General features: G+C 42.4%; 1 protein-coding gene across 6 annotated transcripts in view; it reads left to right on the top strand.

The window, feature by feature from the left end:
- The window catches only part of HDAC2 (histone deacetylase 2), a 103209-nt gene extending 84768 nt beyond the window's left edge, over window positions 1–18441 (top strand). The window contains exons 11-15 of one of the 6 annotated variants that reach the window (XR_011019343.1): window positions 2377–2507; window positions 6746–6897; window positions 8987–9049; window positions 13480–13549; window positions 18131–18441. Coding sequence is in view for 4 of the 6 variants with exons in the window: in XM_068231321.1 (XP_068087422.1) it covers window positions 2377–2507; window positions 6746–6901; window positions 8992–9049; window positions 11830–11869 (385 nt within the window). In the remaining 2 variants the exon portion in view is untranslated. Of the gene's footprint in view, window positions 1–2376; window positions 2508–6745; window positions 6902–8986; window positions 9050–11829; window positions 11906–13479; window positions 13550–18130 lie in introns of those variants that run through there. The other 5 variants (XR_011019342.1, XM_068231321.1, XM_068231323.1 and 2 more) reach the window with 5 other exon arrangements.
- Window positions 18442–18978: the final 537 nt, after the last annotated feature.

Genomic DNA, 18978 nt, shown 5'->3' with positions numbered 1-18978 from the left:
CAATAGTGCTGCACAGGTGTAGTATGCTCCCATCGGCGGAGTGTGTGCATGCGCACTACGCCAGACTGGCTCAAGTACCTGGACTCATAGCAGAAGATCCAGGTGGCGGAGGAGGACAGCGAGGGACTGATTAGCCTGAAGGGGGCTGGAGGAAGCCCCAGGTATGTATAAAACTTGAATTTCATCTGTCTCGTGTTTACTTTGTTACACAGTAGTACTATACTCTACATATGCACTCTCCACAGAGCTGCAGGGAATCCACTGAGAATGTTGTGCACATTGAACACAGAGGTGTTGTCTATCACCCTTAAACCTGGTTCAGATTGTGAATGAAGAATGTGTAATAGAGGAATCTCCTTATTCCCCTGCAGAGTATCTGCCCCTCACTCTTACATGTACCCACAGTTACATTGCCTAGGGCCTGATAGCTGTTGTTTGTTCCAGTCTGTACCTTTTACAAGTACTCTTACCAAGAACTAGTTTTAGTCTATGACTAAAGGGAATAAATAGGGCAGTCTACATATCCTTCTCACTTCAGTTGTCTTTTAAAATTGCTAAGCGTTGGCAGTTAACCTCCTTGCCGGTTATCCCGAGCTCAGCTCGCGGTAACCTGCGCAGGAGGATTTCTCAGGCCCCGCTGGGCCGATTTGCACAATTTTTTTTTCCTACACGGAGCTAGCACTTTGCTAGCTGCGTGTAGTACGCGATCGCTGCCGATTCGCCGCTACCCGCCGAGCCGCCCCAGACCCCTGCGCAGCCTGGCCAATCAGTGCCAGGCAGCGCTGAGGGGCGGATCGGGGTTCCCTGTGACGTCCCGACGTCCGTGACGTCATCCCGTCCCGTCGCCATGGCGACCGGGGAAGCCCTGCAGGAAATCCCGTTCTCAATGGGATTTCCTGCATACTCTGATCGCCTAAGGCGATCGGAGTGGGTGGAGGGATGCCGCCGCTCAGCGGCTATCATGTAGCGAGCCCTGGGCTCGCTACATGAATTTAAAAAAAGTGTGACGCTGCCTCCTTGCCGGATTTTTTAGACCGGCAAGGAGGTTAAGAGACGAATTTCATGTTACATACTTTCAATCAACAAGATTGTAACATGCAAATTAGAGGAGTCTGAGTCGGTGGAATCCTAAACTGAGGAGTCGGAGTCGGTGGATTTTTGTACCGACTCCACAGCCCTGGATGATATGTTGCATCGACCAGCTTAGTCGAGTCAGCAGGATGCAAGATATCGGTCAATCGCACAGCAATTGCACTCTGAATCGATTTTTGCATTCAGAGCATGAAGACACAACGTCTGTCAGATCGAATGTGAAGGTGAATCGCATAGGATATCGCTTGTAATCAGGGCTGTGGAGTCGAGGAGTCAGCGCAATTTTGGGTACCTGGAGTTGGTGGGTTCATAAAATAAGGAGTCGAATGATTTTTATACCGACTCCACAGACCTGCTTGTAGTGTGTGGGGTCACTAGTTGATCGACTCTCGATCAACCATACTGAAGTATATTCCCTAAAAAAGTTGATCGATTTGTCAATTGAATCAGAATTGCTAGATGTATGGCTACCTTAAGAAATAACCGGTAAACATACAGAGGAAAAATCCACAGGCAGAGTGTACCCTTCAATGCAGATTGCATGACCCATAGTTCCAGTGTTGCTAAGATTGCGTCTTGTTCAGTGCTGCCACACACAGGACAAGGGGAAGAACCCAAATACATTCGTACACAGTGAATCCATCGCAGGAGTTTTGGGCGTAGCCGGCGCCACCATAGGCCATACTAGGAATTACGGCTATAGTAACGCACAGGAAATAACGTCGGCGCCGTCAGAAGACGGAGCTGAAGTTACTTTTAAAACACTATAATTCGGCCTCCAGCAATTGCTGGAAGCCGAATTATTTCATTCCCCACCATCCATGGCGGCCTGGAGGGAGAATAGTATTTAACACAGCCGGGAACTTGTGCAGCAGCAGGATCAGCCATATACTGGCTGTATTCCTCTCGTACGCAATACATTTTCTCAGCAGTGATATGTTAGTTCAGCATAAGCCTACAAAGCTGTAACATCACTGTCATACATTCTACCTGTAGAGCCATATGTAGCACAGATGACAGCCTAGAACAGCTGGTTGGTTTGTATGGCCTTGGTGGATTGTATGGCCTATAGGTGTTCCATAAACTAGTGTTCTAAGTGTATGCCTGGCTTTTATTTACATGTTCTACTCAATGTCCTGAAGTGCTGCATTATGCAGGGTTGCATCCCATTCATATTGAGGCAAAATCTGTAAATGCCTAAAAAAAAAACTGAATTGGTATGTTTGTGCTTGTAGTCAGATTGGTGATAGCCTTGTAATTTCACTTTTTGTCACCCTATTTTAGGCAGCGCTTATTTGAGAATTTGCGTATGCTGCCACATGCACCAGGAGTACAGATGCAGGCTATACCAGAGGATGCCATTCAGGAAGACAGTGGAGATGAGGAGGGAGAAGATCCTGATAAGCGCATATCTAGTAAGCAGTGTTATTAAGCTAGAGGCAATGGCCCTTATTCAATTCACTTTTCCTCCTAATGTACATACATGTATGTAATACAATACAATTTTCGGGCAAATTTATCTGCCAGATCGATTATTTCCAACAGGTACGATCTGATTTCCGATCGATTTTAAGAACGATTTTCCACAGACTAAATGGAAAATTGTTTAGAAAATCGATCGAAATTCAGATCGGGCCTGTTAGAAATAGTCGATCTGGTAAGTGCATTTGCCAGAAAATTGTATCGTGTGTACCTAGCATAAGGTGATATTTTCAAACCTTATCAACAAAATGTCCTTTAACCTCAATTTCTGCTGGATTTCTGTGCAAAAAGTGGTTCAATTAATAGTCATGAAATATTTGCCTGTAACTTACCAAATTCTTACCAAATAAGTGTCAAACACAAAATCATGTCAAAAATAAATGTAATTTTCCCTTTCTGCCAGGCCACAATTTCCCCACTCATCTGCATTTTGACAGAAAAATGCAGTTTTTCAGGTTTGTTCACATTTCTGGTAGTTTTTCAATTGCAGAGTGCTAAACAGTTGTTTTTAAAGAGATGGGAAATTATCTCTAGGTGAAAATGTGAATTGGATAAGGGCCAATATGTTGACCTTTTCTCACAGCATCTGCAGAATAAATGAAGACACTCCCCATTGTTGCTAATGGCAGAACACCCACTTCCTTTACCAGAGGCCAGCCCTTTGACTGGTGGAAGCAGCATTATCTCACTCTTTTAGGCCTGGAACCCACTGCAAACCGCAAACGCTAAACGCAACCGCTAGCGTTTTGCCTGAGCGGTTTGCAAGCTGATTCATGCGAGTTTTCGGCCGCGTTTTGCAACAGTGTATTTTTTTCCTCAGCGGTTGTGTAGCGTTTTGCGTTTCGCGTTTTTATCCTGATTGGTCCTGTGAATAATTTTTAATTTTGTTACAGTGTGCTGAACCGCAAAACGCTAGCAGAACCGCTCAGTTTAGGTTTTGCTGAGCGTTTCTGCTAGCGTTTCAATACTTTGCATTGAAGCGCTAACGCTCCCAAAATGCTGCATGTCCTGCGTTTGCGTTTCTGAGAAACGCAAACGCTCCTGTGGAAGTTGCCCCATCCATTAACATTAGCCCAGCGTTTTGGCAAACTGCTAGCGTATCGCAGTGCTGCCAAAACGCTGCCAAAAGCGCTCCTGTGGGTTCCAGCCCTTACACTACAGTACACTTATGCCAATAGGACTAATACTGGAAGTCTGGCTCATAAACACTGAGCACCTCTTCATAGTGATGCTGCAGACTCATTTTCTCTGTAGACATGTGTAGGGACTGCATGGAGCTTGCCCATGACTTCTGTGGATTGTTATGGATTCATATTTTTATGGCAGCCATGTTCTCTAGTTTAGGTGAGTTTAATGGTGGCTATAAATGCAGCAATTCAATTGCTAGTGTCTTACAGTGTCAACCTTTGGTAATGTTCTAGCTTTTTCAGGACTATAGGACATATCATTTATTGTTTACTGCTGCCAGTGAAGGAGGGGGAGCATTGGGCTTTAGTGACCAGATATAAATTGCAGCATACATGCTCTGCTCATACTTCAAGAGCATTTCAGTGCTGAACAAACTGACAGGGCCCGGGTGAGTTTAGTACTCCAGGAGCCAGAAGTATCAAAGCCACGTGAAACATGCCGTGAAGTGCAAGTAATGCTCTGTGCGCTTTTTCAGTACTGAAATGACACTGAAGTGTGATGTTTATTTGGGTGTTCTGAATTCTGTATGCTGTATTCCAACACTAGTCTGCAGGGCTGTGGAGTCGGAGTCGGGGCAATTTTGGGTGCCTGGAGTCGGGAAAAAATGCACTGACTCCTAATGAATTTGTAATGTAATAGAAAATTTTGTAGAGGTCATCGGGGATGGGTGCTGGATGGGAGGTATCTTTACCCGATATTTGGGTTGTGGTCCCTTTAAAACACTGTGTGGTCCTAGGAAGGGAGTCCAGGTTTTGAAGCAGCAAGCAATTGCTGCTTGTCTGTTTTTTTTTTGTTCTCTTGTCATGGCCAGACTCCTGGAATGGAAGGAAGGGCGGGCCTTCCCATCCCACCTAGGCACACACCTGGTTTGTCAGTAGGGCCGAGAGCCTCATGAATAATATGCAAATGTTATGTTAATGATGTATATGAGCAGCCTCACAGGCAGTCTGTGTGTTAATGTGGTAGCATGCTGGCTACTGGATATCCTGTGAAGGAGGAATACTGGACTTACTGGAAGCCAAACCACACGGTGGACTGCTGGGAGTGTGGCTTGGCCTATGGAAATTATCCTTACTTTAAACAAACTGGACTTTTCATTACCAAAGCTGACGTAAGCTACTGTTTGTTTTCTTCATTTCTGCTGAAGCAAAGCTGGTTATGTTCTGCTGCCAAATAAACGGCCTTTGTTCTATACTTCTGTGTACTGCATGCTGGCTGCGACCCCTCTAAACTTCACAATAGGATAAAATGTTCTATTTCTCAGATAATAGTCATCATAAATTCTTTATACATACAGTAATAGCTGTGCTTAGTCCACAAAAATGAAATAAACCAATCAAAATTAGTTACTTGTGCTGCTTCAATAAAGCAGTCCCCGTATTTTTAAAGTCAGATATACATATCTGATTGTGACTGTATATATGATGTGTACACAGGAATCTCTTATTTATACGAAATAACATCTATGCTGTAAGTATAAAGCGTGATGTGTAGCTGTGTCACTAATAGAGATGGTCAATGAGATGGAAATAATTCTGTGTTGATTCTGATTTATACAAATGTACATGAAATCAAATGCTCATGAAATCAAATAATTTGATATGTTAAAATTTGGTTTGGTGACTACGAATTAAATGGTACCTGAGAAGGATGAAAAGAAAAGTTTTATACATTCCTGGCGCTTCTTCCAGCCCCCTTCAGGCTAATCAGTCCCTCGCTGTCCACCTCCACCACCTGGATCTTCTGCTATGAGTCCTGGTAATTCAGCCAGTCAGCGCAGTCCGGCCACATGCCGCTTCCACAGCCAGGAGCGTTCTGCATCTGCGCAACAGTGCTGCGCAGGTGTAGTACGCTCCCGGTGGCGGAGTGTGTGCATACGCCCTACGCCAGACTGGCTCAAGTACCTGGACTCGTAACAGAAGATCCAGGTGGCGGAGGAGGACAGCGAGGGACTGATTAGCCTGAAGGGGGCTGGAGGAAGCCCCAGGTATGTATAAAACTTGAATTTCATCTGTCTCAGGTTTACGTTGTTACACAGTAGTACTATACTCTACATATGCACTCTCCACAGAGCTGCAGGGAATCCACTGAGAATGTTATGCACATTGAACACAGAAGTGTTGTCTATCACCCATAAACCTGTGTCAGATTGTGCATGAAGAATGTGTAATAGAGGAAGAATCTCCTTATTCCCCTGCAGAGTACCTGCACATCACTCTTACATGTACCCACAGTTACATTGCCTAGGGCCTGATAGATGTTCTTTGTTCTGGCCTGTACCTTTTACAAGTACTCTTACCAAGGACTAGTTTTAGTCTATGACTAAAGGGAATAAATATGGCAGTCTCCATATCCTTCTCACTTCAGTTGTCTTTTAAAATTCCTAAACGTTGGCAGTTAAGGGACAAATTTCATGTTACATACTTTCAATCAACAAGATTGTATTATGCAAATTAGAGGAGTCTGAGTCGGTGGAATTCTAAACTGAGGAGTCGGAGTCGGTGGATTTTTGTACCTACTCCACAGCCCTGCTAGTTTATAAGAAGGTGCACATATGCACTGGGCATGCATGAGTTCATGAAGCAAGGAATTGCTGGTGCACAAGAGCTTCCTTTTACTGGACATCAACAGTGATGCTTAGAGGAATGCATAGACAACTGTAATCATTTTAAAAAAACTAATAGGAATAGTGTACATTATTTAATTTGAAAATAAATGTATTGCTCATGTTTGCAAATCATTACATTTTGTTTTCAGTTAAAGTATACTCGACAGCATGGCATGTTTTGTAAATGTGTCATGTGAGTATATCTTCAGAGTATAATACAGAGGCTGTGCTAGTGCATCATCTGTTTTCCCAGGTTTCTGTCAGAGATTAGTGGTGTAAAAATGAGAAATTTCCACTTGGCTATTTAAAGTCATTGTATTTACATTCATTTTAATAAATGTGCTGAGAAGACATTTCCCTAATTTTATATTCTAGTATGTGCTTCGGATAAACGGATAGCTTGTGAGGAGGAGTTTTCAGACTCCGAGGATGAAGGCGAAGGAGGAAGGCGTAACATCACAGATCACAAAAAGGGAACCAAAAAAGCAAGGCTTGAAGAGGACAAAAAAGAGAGTGATGACAAAAAATCAGGTTGGAATTTTTGCTTCATGTGTTACGTCAATGAGCACAGCCTTTTCAGTATCTGACCATCTTTGTGTATTCATCTACTACAACCTACCCCTTAAGGGCCCGTTTCCATTAGACATTGCACCGCGGGTGTCCTGAAACACATGGACGGCAATGGAACAGTTTACATTGCGTGCATGTTGTGTGGAGCGATCCGAGAATCTGCAGCATGCTGCAGATTCTCGCACAGCCGCATCCGCCCGCACCCGCGTCCCATCTCCTCAATTCACTTCAGCAACGGAAGTGTGCGATGTGGCTAGGTAGCCACATTCGCATCACTTTATGAATGGAAAAGGGCCCTAAGGGTAACTTGCACACGCCTGGTACTCTTTGAGATGCTAGCAACAGTCACCAGCTTTGGGCCATTTTGAAAATAAGCTTTGTTAATCGTTCAGTACAAGACTAGGAGTAGTGCACACAGATTAGTGCTGGTCAGGCACAGTGTATCATCTGTTCAGTATCTGATAACCGGTGCTCGACCCTAAAGTGTCACTGTGCCTTTACTTAAATATTTTTCAGAAGATCGTCATCGTTAATACAATGTACTTTGCATTATACCGGTAATTAAACCCCGTTTTTAAGATAAGGCGTGCCAGTCAAGGTTTGTGCAGTATAAACTATTAAGCGTTGCCAGTGCAAAATAAACTGTTAAATTAGTCTTGTCACAGAGGTAAGACAATAATTCTCTTATTTCATTTTAGTTGTTTTTAACCTAATTTTATATTCATTTTGGGTTCCTCTTAACCCTTTGTGTGGTTAAGCTATTGCTCTGTGCCTATACTTATAGTAAACTAGGGTGCATACACTTGCGAAGTCAGTGCTCTACTGCTTGACTACACTGGCTCCATGTCTCATTCACTTGTGTGCACCACCTCTAAACTCCAGTTCCTTGCACTAATCAGGAGCCAATTGAAATTTAAATTATAAGAATACCTAGAGTACAGGCAGCAAAGAAGTCCAGGATTCCTGTTATCAAAGAGACAGTGCTGTATCCAGACTCCTCGTAGTCAGTGAATATTAATAGAGAGGACTATCAAACTGTGCCAGAAGCTACAAACATAGTTGTTGCCTCTTAAAGTGTACCAGAGAATGGGGGAACAGAAGTAGTTTTACTTACCTGGGACATCATCCAACCCCCCTGTAGTCTGTCAGCTCCCCCCAGTTAGCTGACTGGGGCCAGATTACCAGCGGAAAGGGGGGGGGGTGAATTAGAACAGGGGACCCGTGCACCTTATGGGGCTGGAGGAAGCCACAGGTAAGTATAAATACAGCCATTATATTCATCTCGGGTACACTTAAAGAGGAATTCCAGTGAAAATAGCATAATGAAAAAAAGTGCTTAACTAATATTTATAAATGATTTAGTCAATGGTAGTCCATTGTAAAATCTTTCCTGTCCCTTATTTACATTCTGACATTAATCGCATGGCGTCTTTATTGCTGGCAGGGAAAAAATACATATATCCAGGCACATTGCCTCTAGTTAGGACATTAAATAAGTTATTAAGGAAAGGGCAGTGCTGAAGGGGGTGTGGTCAGAAAACAGCAAAACTCTATTAACCCTTCGCACTCTCGCATGCAAATGTTCAAACAAATGCATTCACAGATTCACTCATCTAGGCACCACTGTTATCCCTACAGCTAAGTTAAAAGCCAGGGTTTTAGTTCACAGAAGAATGCATTCTTATGCTTAGTCACCTATACTGCGCAGAAGTACCCAGGTAAACATAGGTGTCCTAACTCTGGCCCTGTAACATGCATAGTGCAGGAAAAGGGAGCTCAGCAGTGTGGATACCTTGGGGTAATCACGGATTGAGGGTCTAGAAAGAATTGGAGGAGTTACCGTAAGTATGAGGCTATGAACATTGATAAGGTGTTAAAAAAAATGTGGACGTTTTCCTTTGTGTTCTATCTCTACTATGAGCATCATGCTATGGCCCATTAAAAAGATTTTGGGCAAGGGTGTGGGGAGGAAGGCAGGGGTGCTAGTCCTCAAAGACTTTCAATTATATATACAAAAGCCATCAGAACTGGTTTGCTTTATCTTTTATCAGACCTGAAAGAAGATGATAAATCCAAGGACAACACCGTGGAAAAAATGGACACAAAAAGGTATTTAATTCTTTTTCAAATTAAAGCAAATTTTGTTAGTCACGTTCTAAACAAAAGTACCCTACCTCATCCTTTACTCCTACGAACAAAAGGAAAGTGGTCACCATGTTCAAAAATAAGTGCACTTTTTTCAGCATTGGAATGCAGTTAATGCATTTCTTCAAGAAGGGTACGTGGCAGTCCATGCCATGCCACTTAATATAGAGAATAGAAAGTTTGGTTATAAAGTGAAATTCCATTATTGCTAAGAAAAAGACAACCCAAACAGTTTAGCTGCAACCTTATTGCAGCTTAATTACAAGTAAACCAGTGAAATGCATGTTAAACACAGTTCCTTTCAGAGACTGTTGTATGGGAGTGTCCAGGTTTGCTGCCAGTCGGTTGATTATTCCAGGTGCTGGAAATGAGTTACAAGCTTCTGCTTTGTGCATCTAGCTACTCATGCAGCAACATGAGAAGTATTTTTAAAGAGAAAAATGCAGTGAAAAGAAAACAATGAAAAAATGCCTAATTTTTACAGTGTGTATAAATGATTTAGTCAGTGTTTGCCCGTTGTAAAATCTTTTCTCTTCCTGATTTACATTCTGAAATCTATCACATGGTGACATCTTTAGTGCTGGCAAGTGATGTCTGTGGAGGGAGATGCTGCTTTTTTGGCGGTTGGAAACAGCTGTTATTTCCCACACCATTAAATTACAAAAAGTCTTGTCAAGCACTGATGTGATGTATTGGAGTTTCTAATTAAAGCAAAACTTGACACTCCAATGCCACAGTTCCTTGTCCATCAATTTTAATACAATTTAATGCAAATTCACTTCAGGGTTTGATTCTTACCTAAGTAGTGGGAAGCTTCTGGATAATATAGAGCATTCCGGTTCCTCTTTGCGGCCTGTTTATTCCAGCGCTATCAGCTGGTAAAGCTGTTAGGTCGAACAGCTCTTTAAAACTACTTGTGTCCCTGAGTAGTTCTGAGGACATGTGTAATGCTACTGCACATTTCACGAGTCCAAACCTATGCATGTGCAGTAGAGATGTACTCGTCCCTGGAACTATTTGGGATACGAGTAGTGCCGAAGAGCTCTTCGACCGAGTAGGTCAGGTGGCTTTTCTGGCATACAGCTGAGGAACTGCAGGTTGGGTGGAGGAACAGGAAGGCTGTATACTTTCCCGAGCCTTCTCTCTACTCAGGTAGGTATCAAACCTAAAATTTAATTTCACACTTAAAGAACACATGAAGGGAGAGGAGTATGGAGGCTGACCTATTTATACCCTTTTAAACAATGCAAATTGCCTGGCTGTCCTTCTGATCCTCCGCCTCTAATGCCGGGCATACACGGCTGCGATTATGCGCCGGATCGAGCCGGATCGATCTGGCGGGGTATCGGACACGTCGGATATTATCAATCGAGCCATTAGGCTCGATTGATAATCCTCCCAGCAGCCGTGTATGCCCAGCATAAGCCATAGACCCTGAACAACACTGTAGATCAGCTGTCTTATCTCAAGCCGCATGCTTGTTTTCGACGTGTGATTCAGACACTACTGGTACTAGAAAGATCAGCATGACTGCCAGGCAACTGTTTAAAAGGAAATAAATACGGCTGCCTCCATACGTCTCTCATTTCAGGTTTGCCTCAACCACTTCCGCTCTCCGGCACAAGTATCTACGTCCCTTTTCAGTAAACCGTGCTCCTGCTCGCCGCCCAATCCACCCCCGGATGTCCAACACACCAGTGTCAAAAGCCCCCCCAAACGCATGCTCCCGCAATCGTTACCGATGCGAATCGTTAGCCAGGAGACCAATTATGATCTAAGTCCCCGTGTGACAGCGCCGCCATTCACAAAGACCGACCACACATCACTATGCTACGCATAAGGAAGTCAGCCATGAGGAAATCTTGTGACCAAATAGTAATATATCTACATTTTTTTTTTTCGATACAATACCTATTTTGATTCTTTTTTTTTACATTTTAAATTAACGCCCTTTACACTCCCTTTACAATAAAAGAAAATATATAGTTACCTTAGGGACTGAACTTTTTTAATATGTAAGTCAAGTGGGTATTTTACTGTTATTTTTTAAATTATGGGCTTGTAATTAGGGATGGGTGCAAAACTGAAAAAATGCACCTTTCTTTCCAAATAAAATATTGGTGCCATACATTGTACTAGAGAAAATTTTTAAACGTTGCAACAACCGGGACAAATGGGCAAATACAGTGTGTGTGTTGTAATTACGGTAGCATGTATTATTTTAAAACTATAATGGCCGAAAACTGAGAAGAAATTAATTTTTTTTTCTTATTTTTCCTGTTAATACACACATAGAATAAAATAATTCTTGGCAAAAAGTACCCCCCAAAGAATGCCTGATTGGTGGCGAAAAAACAAGATATAGTTTGTTTCGTTGTAAAAGATGTAGTAATAAAGTTATAGGCAAATGAATGGGAGGAACGCTATTGCTTTGGTGTTTAAGGGGGAAAAAAAACCTTGGAAGTGAAGTGGTTAAATTATTCATATGTTTTCAAAATAACAGCAGGCTTACCATTCAGTCTTTGTTCAACAAAAATCAGCTAAGGCCAGAATCAAATGAATTTGTTACTGTGCTTCTAGGCAGTTAGCAATGTACACTTCAGATCATCGCGCTTATTACTATTAAAGAACAACTCCAGTTAATGAGATGATTTTTTTACATATACTGTTATATTGTACATTCTGGAGTATCATTGACCCCATAATAACTTTAATTTCTTCCTTATGGCTTTTTTATGTAACAGTGTAAATGACTTGACAATCAAATACAACTGTGCGCTTTGACTACAACTCGGCCCGCTTGAGGCTCATACAGAAATGGTCAGTGACAACTCTCACTGTGTTGTTTTGGGGGAAGTGTGCAAACTATCATCTCTTTCTGCTACCTTGATGTCTGTGGGGTTTCCCTGATCTGAGAAGCTTCCTCAGCCTGTTTACTGAAATGAAGCCACTTTGCACACAACTTAGAGAGGACAAAGTATACAGTCAGTTGAAAGAGGCAACAACCAGGGATGCTCTTAACTTCAAATTCGGATGAAATTCGAATAGGGTTATTCAAATTTCATCCTACTAATTACAGCAGCTGTGTGGGTGGCCGAGGGAGGGTTAATCTTAGCCATCAGGCGTCTTCTTCGCTCGTCCCTAGGCGCCTCCCACGCTGCGTTCCAATCCGGCGTCCCGTGACTATACACTTCCTCCTTCAACCCGGAAGGAGGAAGTGTATGTAATCACGTGACCGACGGATTGGAACGCAGCGTGGGAGGCGCCGAGGGACGAGCGAAGAAGACGCCTGATGGCTAAGATTAACCCTCCCTCGGCCACCCACACAGCTGCTGTAATTAGTAGGATGAAATTTGAATAACCCTATTCGAATTTCATCCGAATTCGAAGTTAAGAGCATCCCTGGCAACAACACATCTCTGCTAAGAAGTCTCATTGTGTCACACTGCTCTTTATTACTTATGCTGTGGCTTATTGGTATATTTCTACTTTCAATCAAAATCTCTGTCCATCCCTCCTGGGGACAAAATGCAGCACAAAGGGTCACCCAGTGAGGTACTGCTGCACAAAGCTTTAGGACATGCTCACACTGGTTCAAATTCCTATCATATGCACTGATTCAAATGCTCAACAAGATAAAAGGGTTGGACTGGATATGAGATGTCACAGGAAATTGAGGTCTAGCTCACATAGGGAAGACCACTGGAGCTAATGAACAGAAAATGTAGAATGCGTGAACACTGTTTTAGAAATACAGGTAGGTAACTGTGATCTGGCTATAGCAAATCTATTATGTCCTATGCAATGATGACACCACTTTTTATCCTGTAGTACCGGTTTAAATAAAGAATTAAAAAAAAAAAAAGCAGCAGTAGCTCAAGATGTTACACACCAGTACTAAGACTAACATTTGACGCCTTACTTTTAAATGCCACTATTTTGCACTTATTGTCTGTAATTCATTTTTGTGACGCATGCCTGTTGTAGTCTTTGTCCCCTGCTTCTGAACCTCATTTTCTCTCTGTGGTTGTGCCCATTAATGTTTTGAGAGTTTATTCCAGAATAGGGATGGTCAATGAGATGCTGATAATTCTGATCTTATGCGCAGTTTTGGTAGCTTGGAAATGGACCAATCAAATGTAACAGCCACTGCATTTGGTCCATTTCTAAGCTGCATAAAATGTGCAACAGTTTGAATGAATAGCATCTCTTTAGTCCAGAATAATCATAAACTGTATCTTGGTATCTCACTGACTATTTCTTCACAATCCCTGTCTCCCCTCACCTTTTTCCAAATCTTTCATTAAAGTGTAAGTCTTTGTAGCATGTCAGGGAATCGTGTAAGCACAACTTTTACTACATAACTTGTGAGTGCAATTTATCTTTTTTTATAGTCTGCTTTGATGGAGGAATAACCACTTTGGGCAGCCGTTTTATTTGGAAAGTATAGTTCCACATTAAATTGTATGTACCGTTTTGTAAAAAATCTTTTGTTTCTGCTGCCACCCCCCTGCATTATCTAATTACAATTAATCAAAAAAGGATACATCTGGCAAAAATGTATAAAAACACATACCTACAGCTGGCTGTCCTGTCCAGCTGGATCACTTCCTCCTTTGCCTCCCGAAACGCCCCGTATGTGCCCTATTCAGTCCGGGCCCCAACTACGTAGGTCGGGGCCTGTGAATTAAAAGTATTCAACCTCACGCCTGCACAGTTTGAATCTAGGATTGGCCACATACAGTCACAGTTTATACAGAAACATTAACTGAACACATGTGAGCGGACACTGAAGAAACAGATTCGAACTGCGCAGGCGTGAGGTGGAATATTTTTGGTTCTCAGGCCCCCACCTCTGGTCGAGGCCCAGACCAGACCAAATAGAGCAAATACAGAGCATTTCAAGGGGAAAAGGAGGACGCGACTCATTCCTGCTGGACAGGGCTGACAGCCGTAGGTATGTGTTTTTACACATTTTTACTAGATGTATCCTATAAGGAAAACTCGTATTGCAATTAGTTTATGTATGGTCTAAAATTGCTTTTATAGGATTTAATCAAATTTGCTTTTTCATTTAGCCCTAATCAGATGGATACCATAAGCTCACAGGAGATATGCCTCTTGAAGGAGATAAGAACTGTAGAAATCTGGAGGGGGGTGTTGCAGGGTTAAATAGTCATCTGTCCTGACATCTTCGGGTCACAGGTGACGCTCTGCCCCCTCCTCGGCTGTGCAGTCACGGCCACGTTTCTGAAGACTGCTGAAGTTCTTTGAAGACCTCTGCCTGCGTCGCCGTGGCCCACCCCCAGCTCGGCAGCCACCAATTAGGCATCAGCTATTAAGCTGGGGGCCAGTGCCTTGGCAGCAGTTTTGGAAATAAATCACCAAGGCCCATTCTGTGAAGGATGTGGAGCGATACAGTTCAATAGTCACCTTGGAAATCAGTCCAGCCACCTGGATAAGGCAGCACTAGCCGGTGCACTTTTCACTGCAGGTACACCACTCCTGCTGACCAACAATCTTCAATCATGTAGAAAAAGGCACTCCACAGGCTTCAAACTTTCGTTTATTTATTGAGCATGGACACATACATGTTACGGGTCACCTGACCCTTCCTCAAGTGTACCATCCCACACAACTCCACCCTATATATAGGACTGCCCATCCAGGTAGTCCCACCCAAGTGTAACATCACATCATTAGCATGCATAATTGACATCACATCATCAGCATACATAATAGACAATATATACAATTCCTATACAGGGAACTACTATACCATCTACCCTGCAATAAACTGTGGAGGGGTCATCAGTATTTCCCGCAGCAAATATAATCCCACCAGTTATTCTTTCCTGAAAAGAAATCACAGAAAGCACTTATAGCTTACATATTCATTCAGGCCCCTAGGGCTCACACAATCCAATTTTCTTATCCACTCCACTTCTTTGCGGAGCAACACCTTTTCTCTATCACCTTTCGGGTTGTCTCACCCACATAAACGAGTCCACAAGGGTATTTAAGTGCATAAACCACGTGGGTCGTATTGCAATTAAAACATCCCTTGACCGCAACTCTCTGACCCGTATGGGGGTGAGACAGATATTCCCCACGTATAATAGCAGAACAATTGCACGAGCAACATGCGTGGGTTCCCCTTCGCCCCGCTAACGCGGGTGTTTTATCAACCACACGTTTGCACACCTGATTAGCAACTGTTCTATCTCTCCTATATGCAAATAAGGGGTAATCTTTGAACAACCTTCCACAATCAACATCCTTTTGCAAGATTGGCCAATATCTGCATACAATCGCTCTAATTCTCCCGGACAAATGTCCATAGTGGAGAACAAAAGGTATTCTGCTCCTGTCTTTTGACTTTCTACCCCTTGGTCTCAATAATGATTCTCGCTCAATTGTGGCCACTTCCTCACTTTAACCAGACTAGCTCTTTCAAAACCTTTCTCCTCAAAATTAATAATCAGTCGGGCAGCAGCTTCCCGATACTCAGAATCTGTGGACGAGATGTGACGTGCCCTTAAAAATTGTCCTTTGGGTATACTTTTTTTTTTAAACGGTCGTCATGGAAACTGTCCATTCTCAAGAGATTGTTCCTCTCCGTCGGTTTCCTAAAAAGTTTAGTACAAAATTTCCCGTCGCTTTTCGAAATAGTCACGTCTAAATAATCAATGCTCATGTTAGAGCATTCAGCGGTAAATTTTATGGTTGGGTGCATGTGATTTGCATCTTCCACCATGGTTCTGAAAGAACTCTCTGTCCCGCGCCATAATATGAGAATATCGTCCACGTATCTGAAGTATCCGTATAGCTGCTGCTCATATGCTGAATTTTGAATGAACATACAATTCTCCAAGTCAGTTAAAAACAAATTTGCATAAGATGGTGCCACCGGGGACCCCATACTCGTACCTTGTGTTTGTACATAATATTTGTCTCCAAACTGGAAGTAATTCTGTCTTAACACCAATTCTAGACAGTCAATCAAAAAATAAATCTTGTTGTGATGCATATTGGTTTCCAGCAGCCTATTCTGAATACACTCCATCCCCTCACCATGGGGTATGGAGGTGACCAGGCTCTGAACATCCAACGTGCAGAGCAACAAATCATCAGGTACATCCTCAAATGCATTCAATCTATTTAATAGATCAGTTGTATCTTTGAGACAAGTTGGAACCTTCTCCGCGGGAGGCTGTAAAAAGGAATCAATGTATTTGGACAGCACAGAATTAATACTCGAGACAATTGGGCGCCCCGGGGGATCAACCAAACTCTTGTGAATTTTTGGCAAAAGGTACAACTCGGGCACCTGTGGATGATCAGTTACTAGAAAGGTAGCTATGGATTTGTCAATGGTCCCTAATAAAAGGGCTTCATTGACCATCACATCAACCCTTCTTTTGATTTCCCAAGTGGGATTGTAATCACAAAGTTTGTAATGCCCCGGGACGGCCAGCTGCCTCTGCCACATAAGATGTCCTATCCAGGACCACTGTTGCCCCACCCTTGTCAGCTTTCGTAATATATATATCTTTATTCCCAGACAATGACTTTAAGGCATGTCTCTCATTAGGGGACAAATTATCTCTAAACCTCTTCTGTTTGGCACTTTCAAACACTTTGGCAACCTCACTTGCAACAACTGACTCAAACGTGTCAATGGCACTGCATTTAACATCCGGGGGGTGATAGAGAAAAGGTGTTGCTCCGCAAAGAAGTGGAGTGGATAAGAAAATTGGATTGTGTGAGCCCTAGGGGCCTGAATGAATATGTAAGCTATAAGTGCTTTCTGTGATTTCTTTTCAGGAAAGAATAACTGGTGGGATTATATTTGCTGCGGGAAATACTGATGACCCCTCCACAGTTTATTGCAGGGTAGACGGTATAGTAGTTCCCTGTATAGGAATTGTATATATTGTCTATTATGCATGCTAATGATGTGTTACACTTGGGTGGGACTACCTGGATGGGCAGTCCTATATATAGGGTGGAGTTGTGTGGGATGGTACACTTGAGGAAGGGTCAGGTGACCCGTAACATGTATGTGTCCATGCTCAATAAACAAACGAAAGTTTGAAGCCTGTGGAGTGCCTTTTTCTACATGATTGATGATGTGGAGCGATAACCTGCCAGGAGGGAAGACACCAGGACGAGTATGTAACCCTGCAAACCCACCCCTCATAGCTTAGGTACTCTAAGGATTATTTATACTGAAATCAAAGTACATTGATTTCCGAGCTCAAATTGCATGGTTTAAAGCAGCCTTTCTCAACCTTTCTACCATGGAGGAACCCTGCAAATAACTTTTGGATCTCAAGGAACCCCTGCAAACAATTTTTTGGTCTCGAGGAACCCCTGCATTTATTTTGCAGGAGACATGATCTTTAAAAGTATGTGTGGCTGTTTATTTCACTACCCGCATTACACTGCCACTCATTATACCATCTCCTGATGCCCCAATTTAGTGCTTCTTATTACAGTACCCTCTATTATAGTGTGCTCTATTATACTTCCCCCACGATGGGGGAAAATGCCAAGGAACCCCTGCAGAGTCCTCAAGGAACCCTGGTTGAGAAAGCCTGGTTTAAAGGAAGAAATGTTAATAATAATAATGAACTATTAAATCTTTAGCCTGATTAAGCTGTAATGGTGAGTGAAGATATACTACTGAGATAAACAATTGTCAATCTATGCACCTACTAAAAAAAATTTGAATCCCACAGTTTTGTTTTCTGTGTATCTGCTAAAAAAAAAAAGTATGTTTAATGTTGTATTGTCACAAATGACTAATACAGTTGTTCAGTGTCCCAAAAGCTAAAATCTATGTACAAGTTACCCCGTTTATCTCTATCCTGCACTCAGAAGCTATGTTCTGACACTGTACGGCACTGTACATACATGTCTATCTCATCATGTCACTTCGGATACCTTTTAAGGATTACAGTGGAGAAAAAATGTTGTACAGTTCTATAGATATTATTTTTGACCATACATATATTTAACTTCCCCCCCCCCTTCTTACAGTGTGAAGTCAGATCAGCCAAGTAACCCCTGAACTGTCAGGATGACATTCGGGATGCAGTATTTTAAAGATGGAAGTAGAGTATGCCTCGCTCACCTTTTCTTGACAAGAGACTTCTGATTCTACCCCCTTAGCACTTGGCATGGACCGTATTTATTGTAAAACGGTATCGTTTTCCTGGCAGGTTGTATTGAGTTTTCTAATTATGGAGCAACATTTCTTATCTTCGCCATGCTTTATGTAATAGTATTTAAGATGAATGTGTTACATTTCATGTCTTATACTGATCTATTAAATGCCTTTTTTGCCTTTATGAATTTTTTTTGTGTGAGATTCCTACACCTGAATTTAAGGGTGATTTCTTATTCAGCCAATAAAGAGTACCTGACGTGGCACAAAAAGTGCTAAATGAAAATGTTCCCATGTACTGGAGGTCTTCTATGTACATTTACCAAGATCTTTCTCTTCCTCTTTGATAATGTAGTGGTGCACTCTCATCTGTCTTTGTCCAGGTCCATATCAACTGTAAAGCAGGAGTACCTAAAGCACTGAGATAAGGCATAGTGCTTTAAGTGGCTGTTTTTCACTATTAAGTTTACATTGCAAACCTTTACAATTTACAATTTACTCCTCAGTCTCTTATACGGCCATACCCCTGCCTTACTTCCCCACAAGGAATCCTGAATCAGTTACAAGCTGTTTTTTTACAAATAGGCCAACACACCAGGTGAGAACTTTCCATATGGCCATTGCCAGTCTGTTTCACACTGTGCACATTTCCATTTTTGTTTTTTGTCCTTTTTCTTGCTTTAGAGTTTGGTTTATTCATCAGATCGCTAGAACATCAGAG

Source organism: Hyperolius riggenbachi, chromosome 4 (assembly GCF_040937935.1).
Source record: "Hyperolius riggenbachi isolate aHypRig1 chromosome 4, aHypRig1.pri, whole genome shotgun sequence".
Taxonomy (NCBI): Eukaryota; Metazoa; Chordata; class Amphibia; order Anura; family Hyperoliidae; genus Hyperolius; species Hyperolius riggenbachi.
Note: the sequence above shows the minus strand (reverse complement) of the source record. Positions and strands in the feature narration are given on the sequence as shown.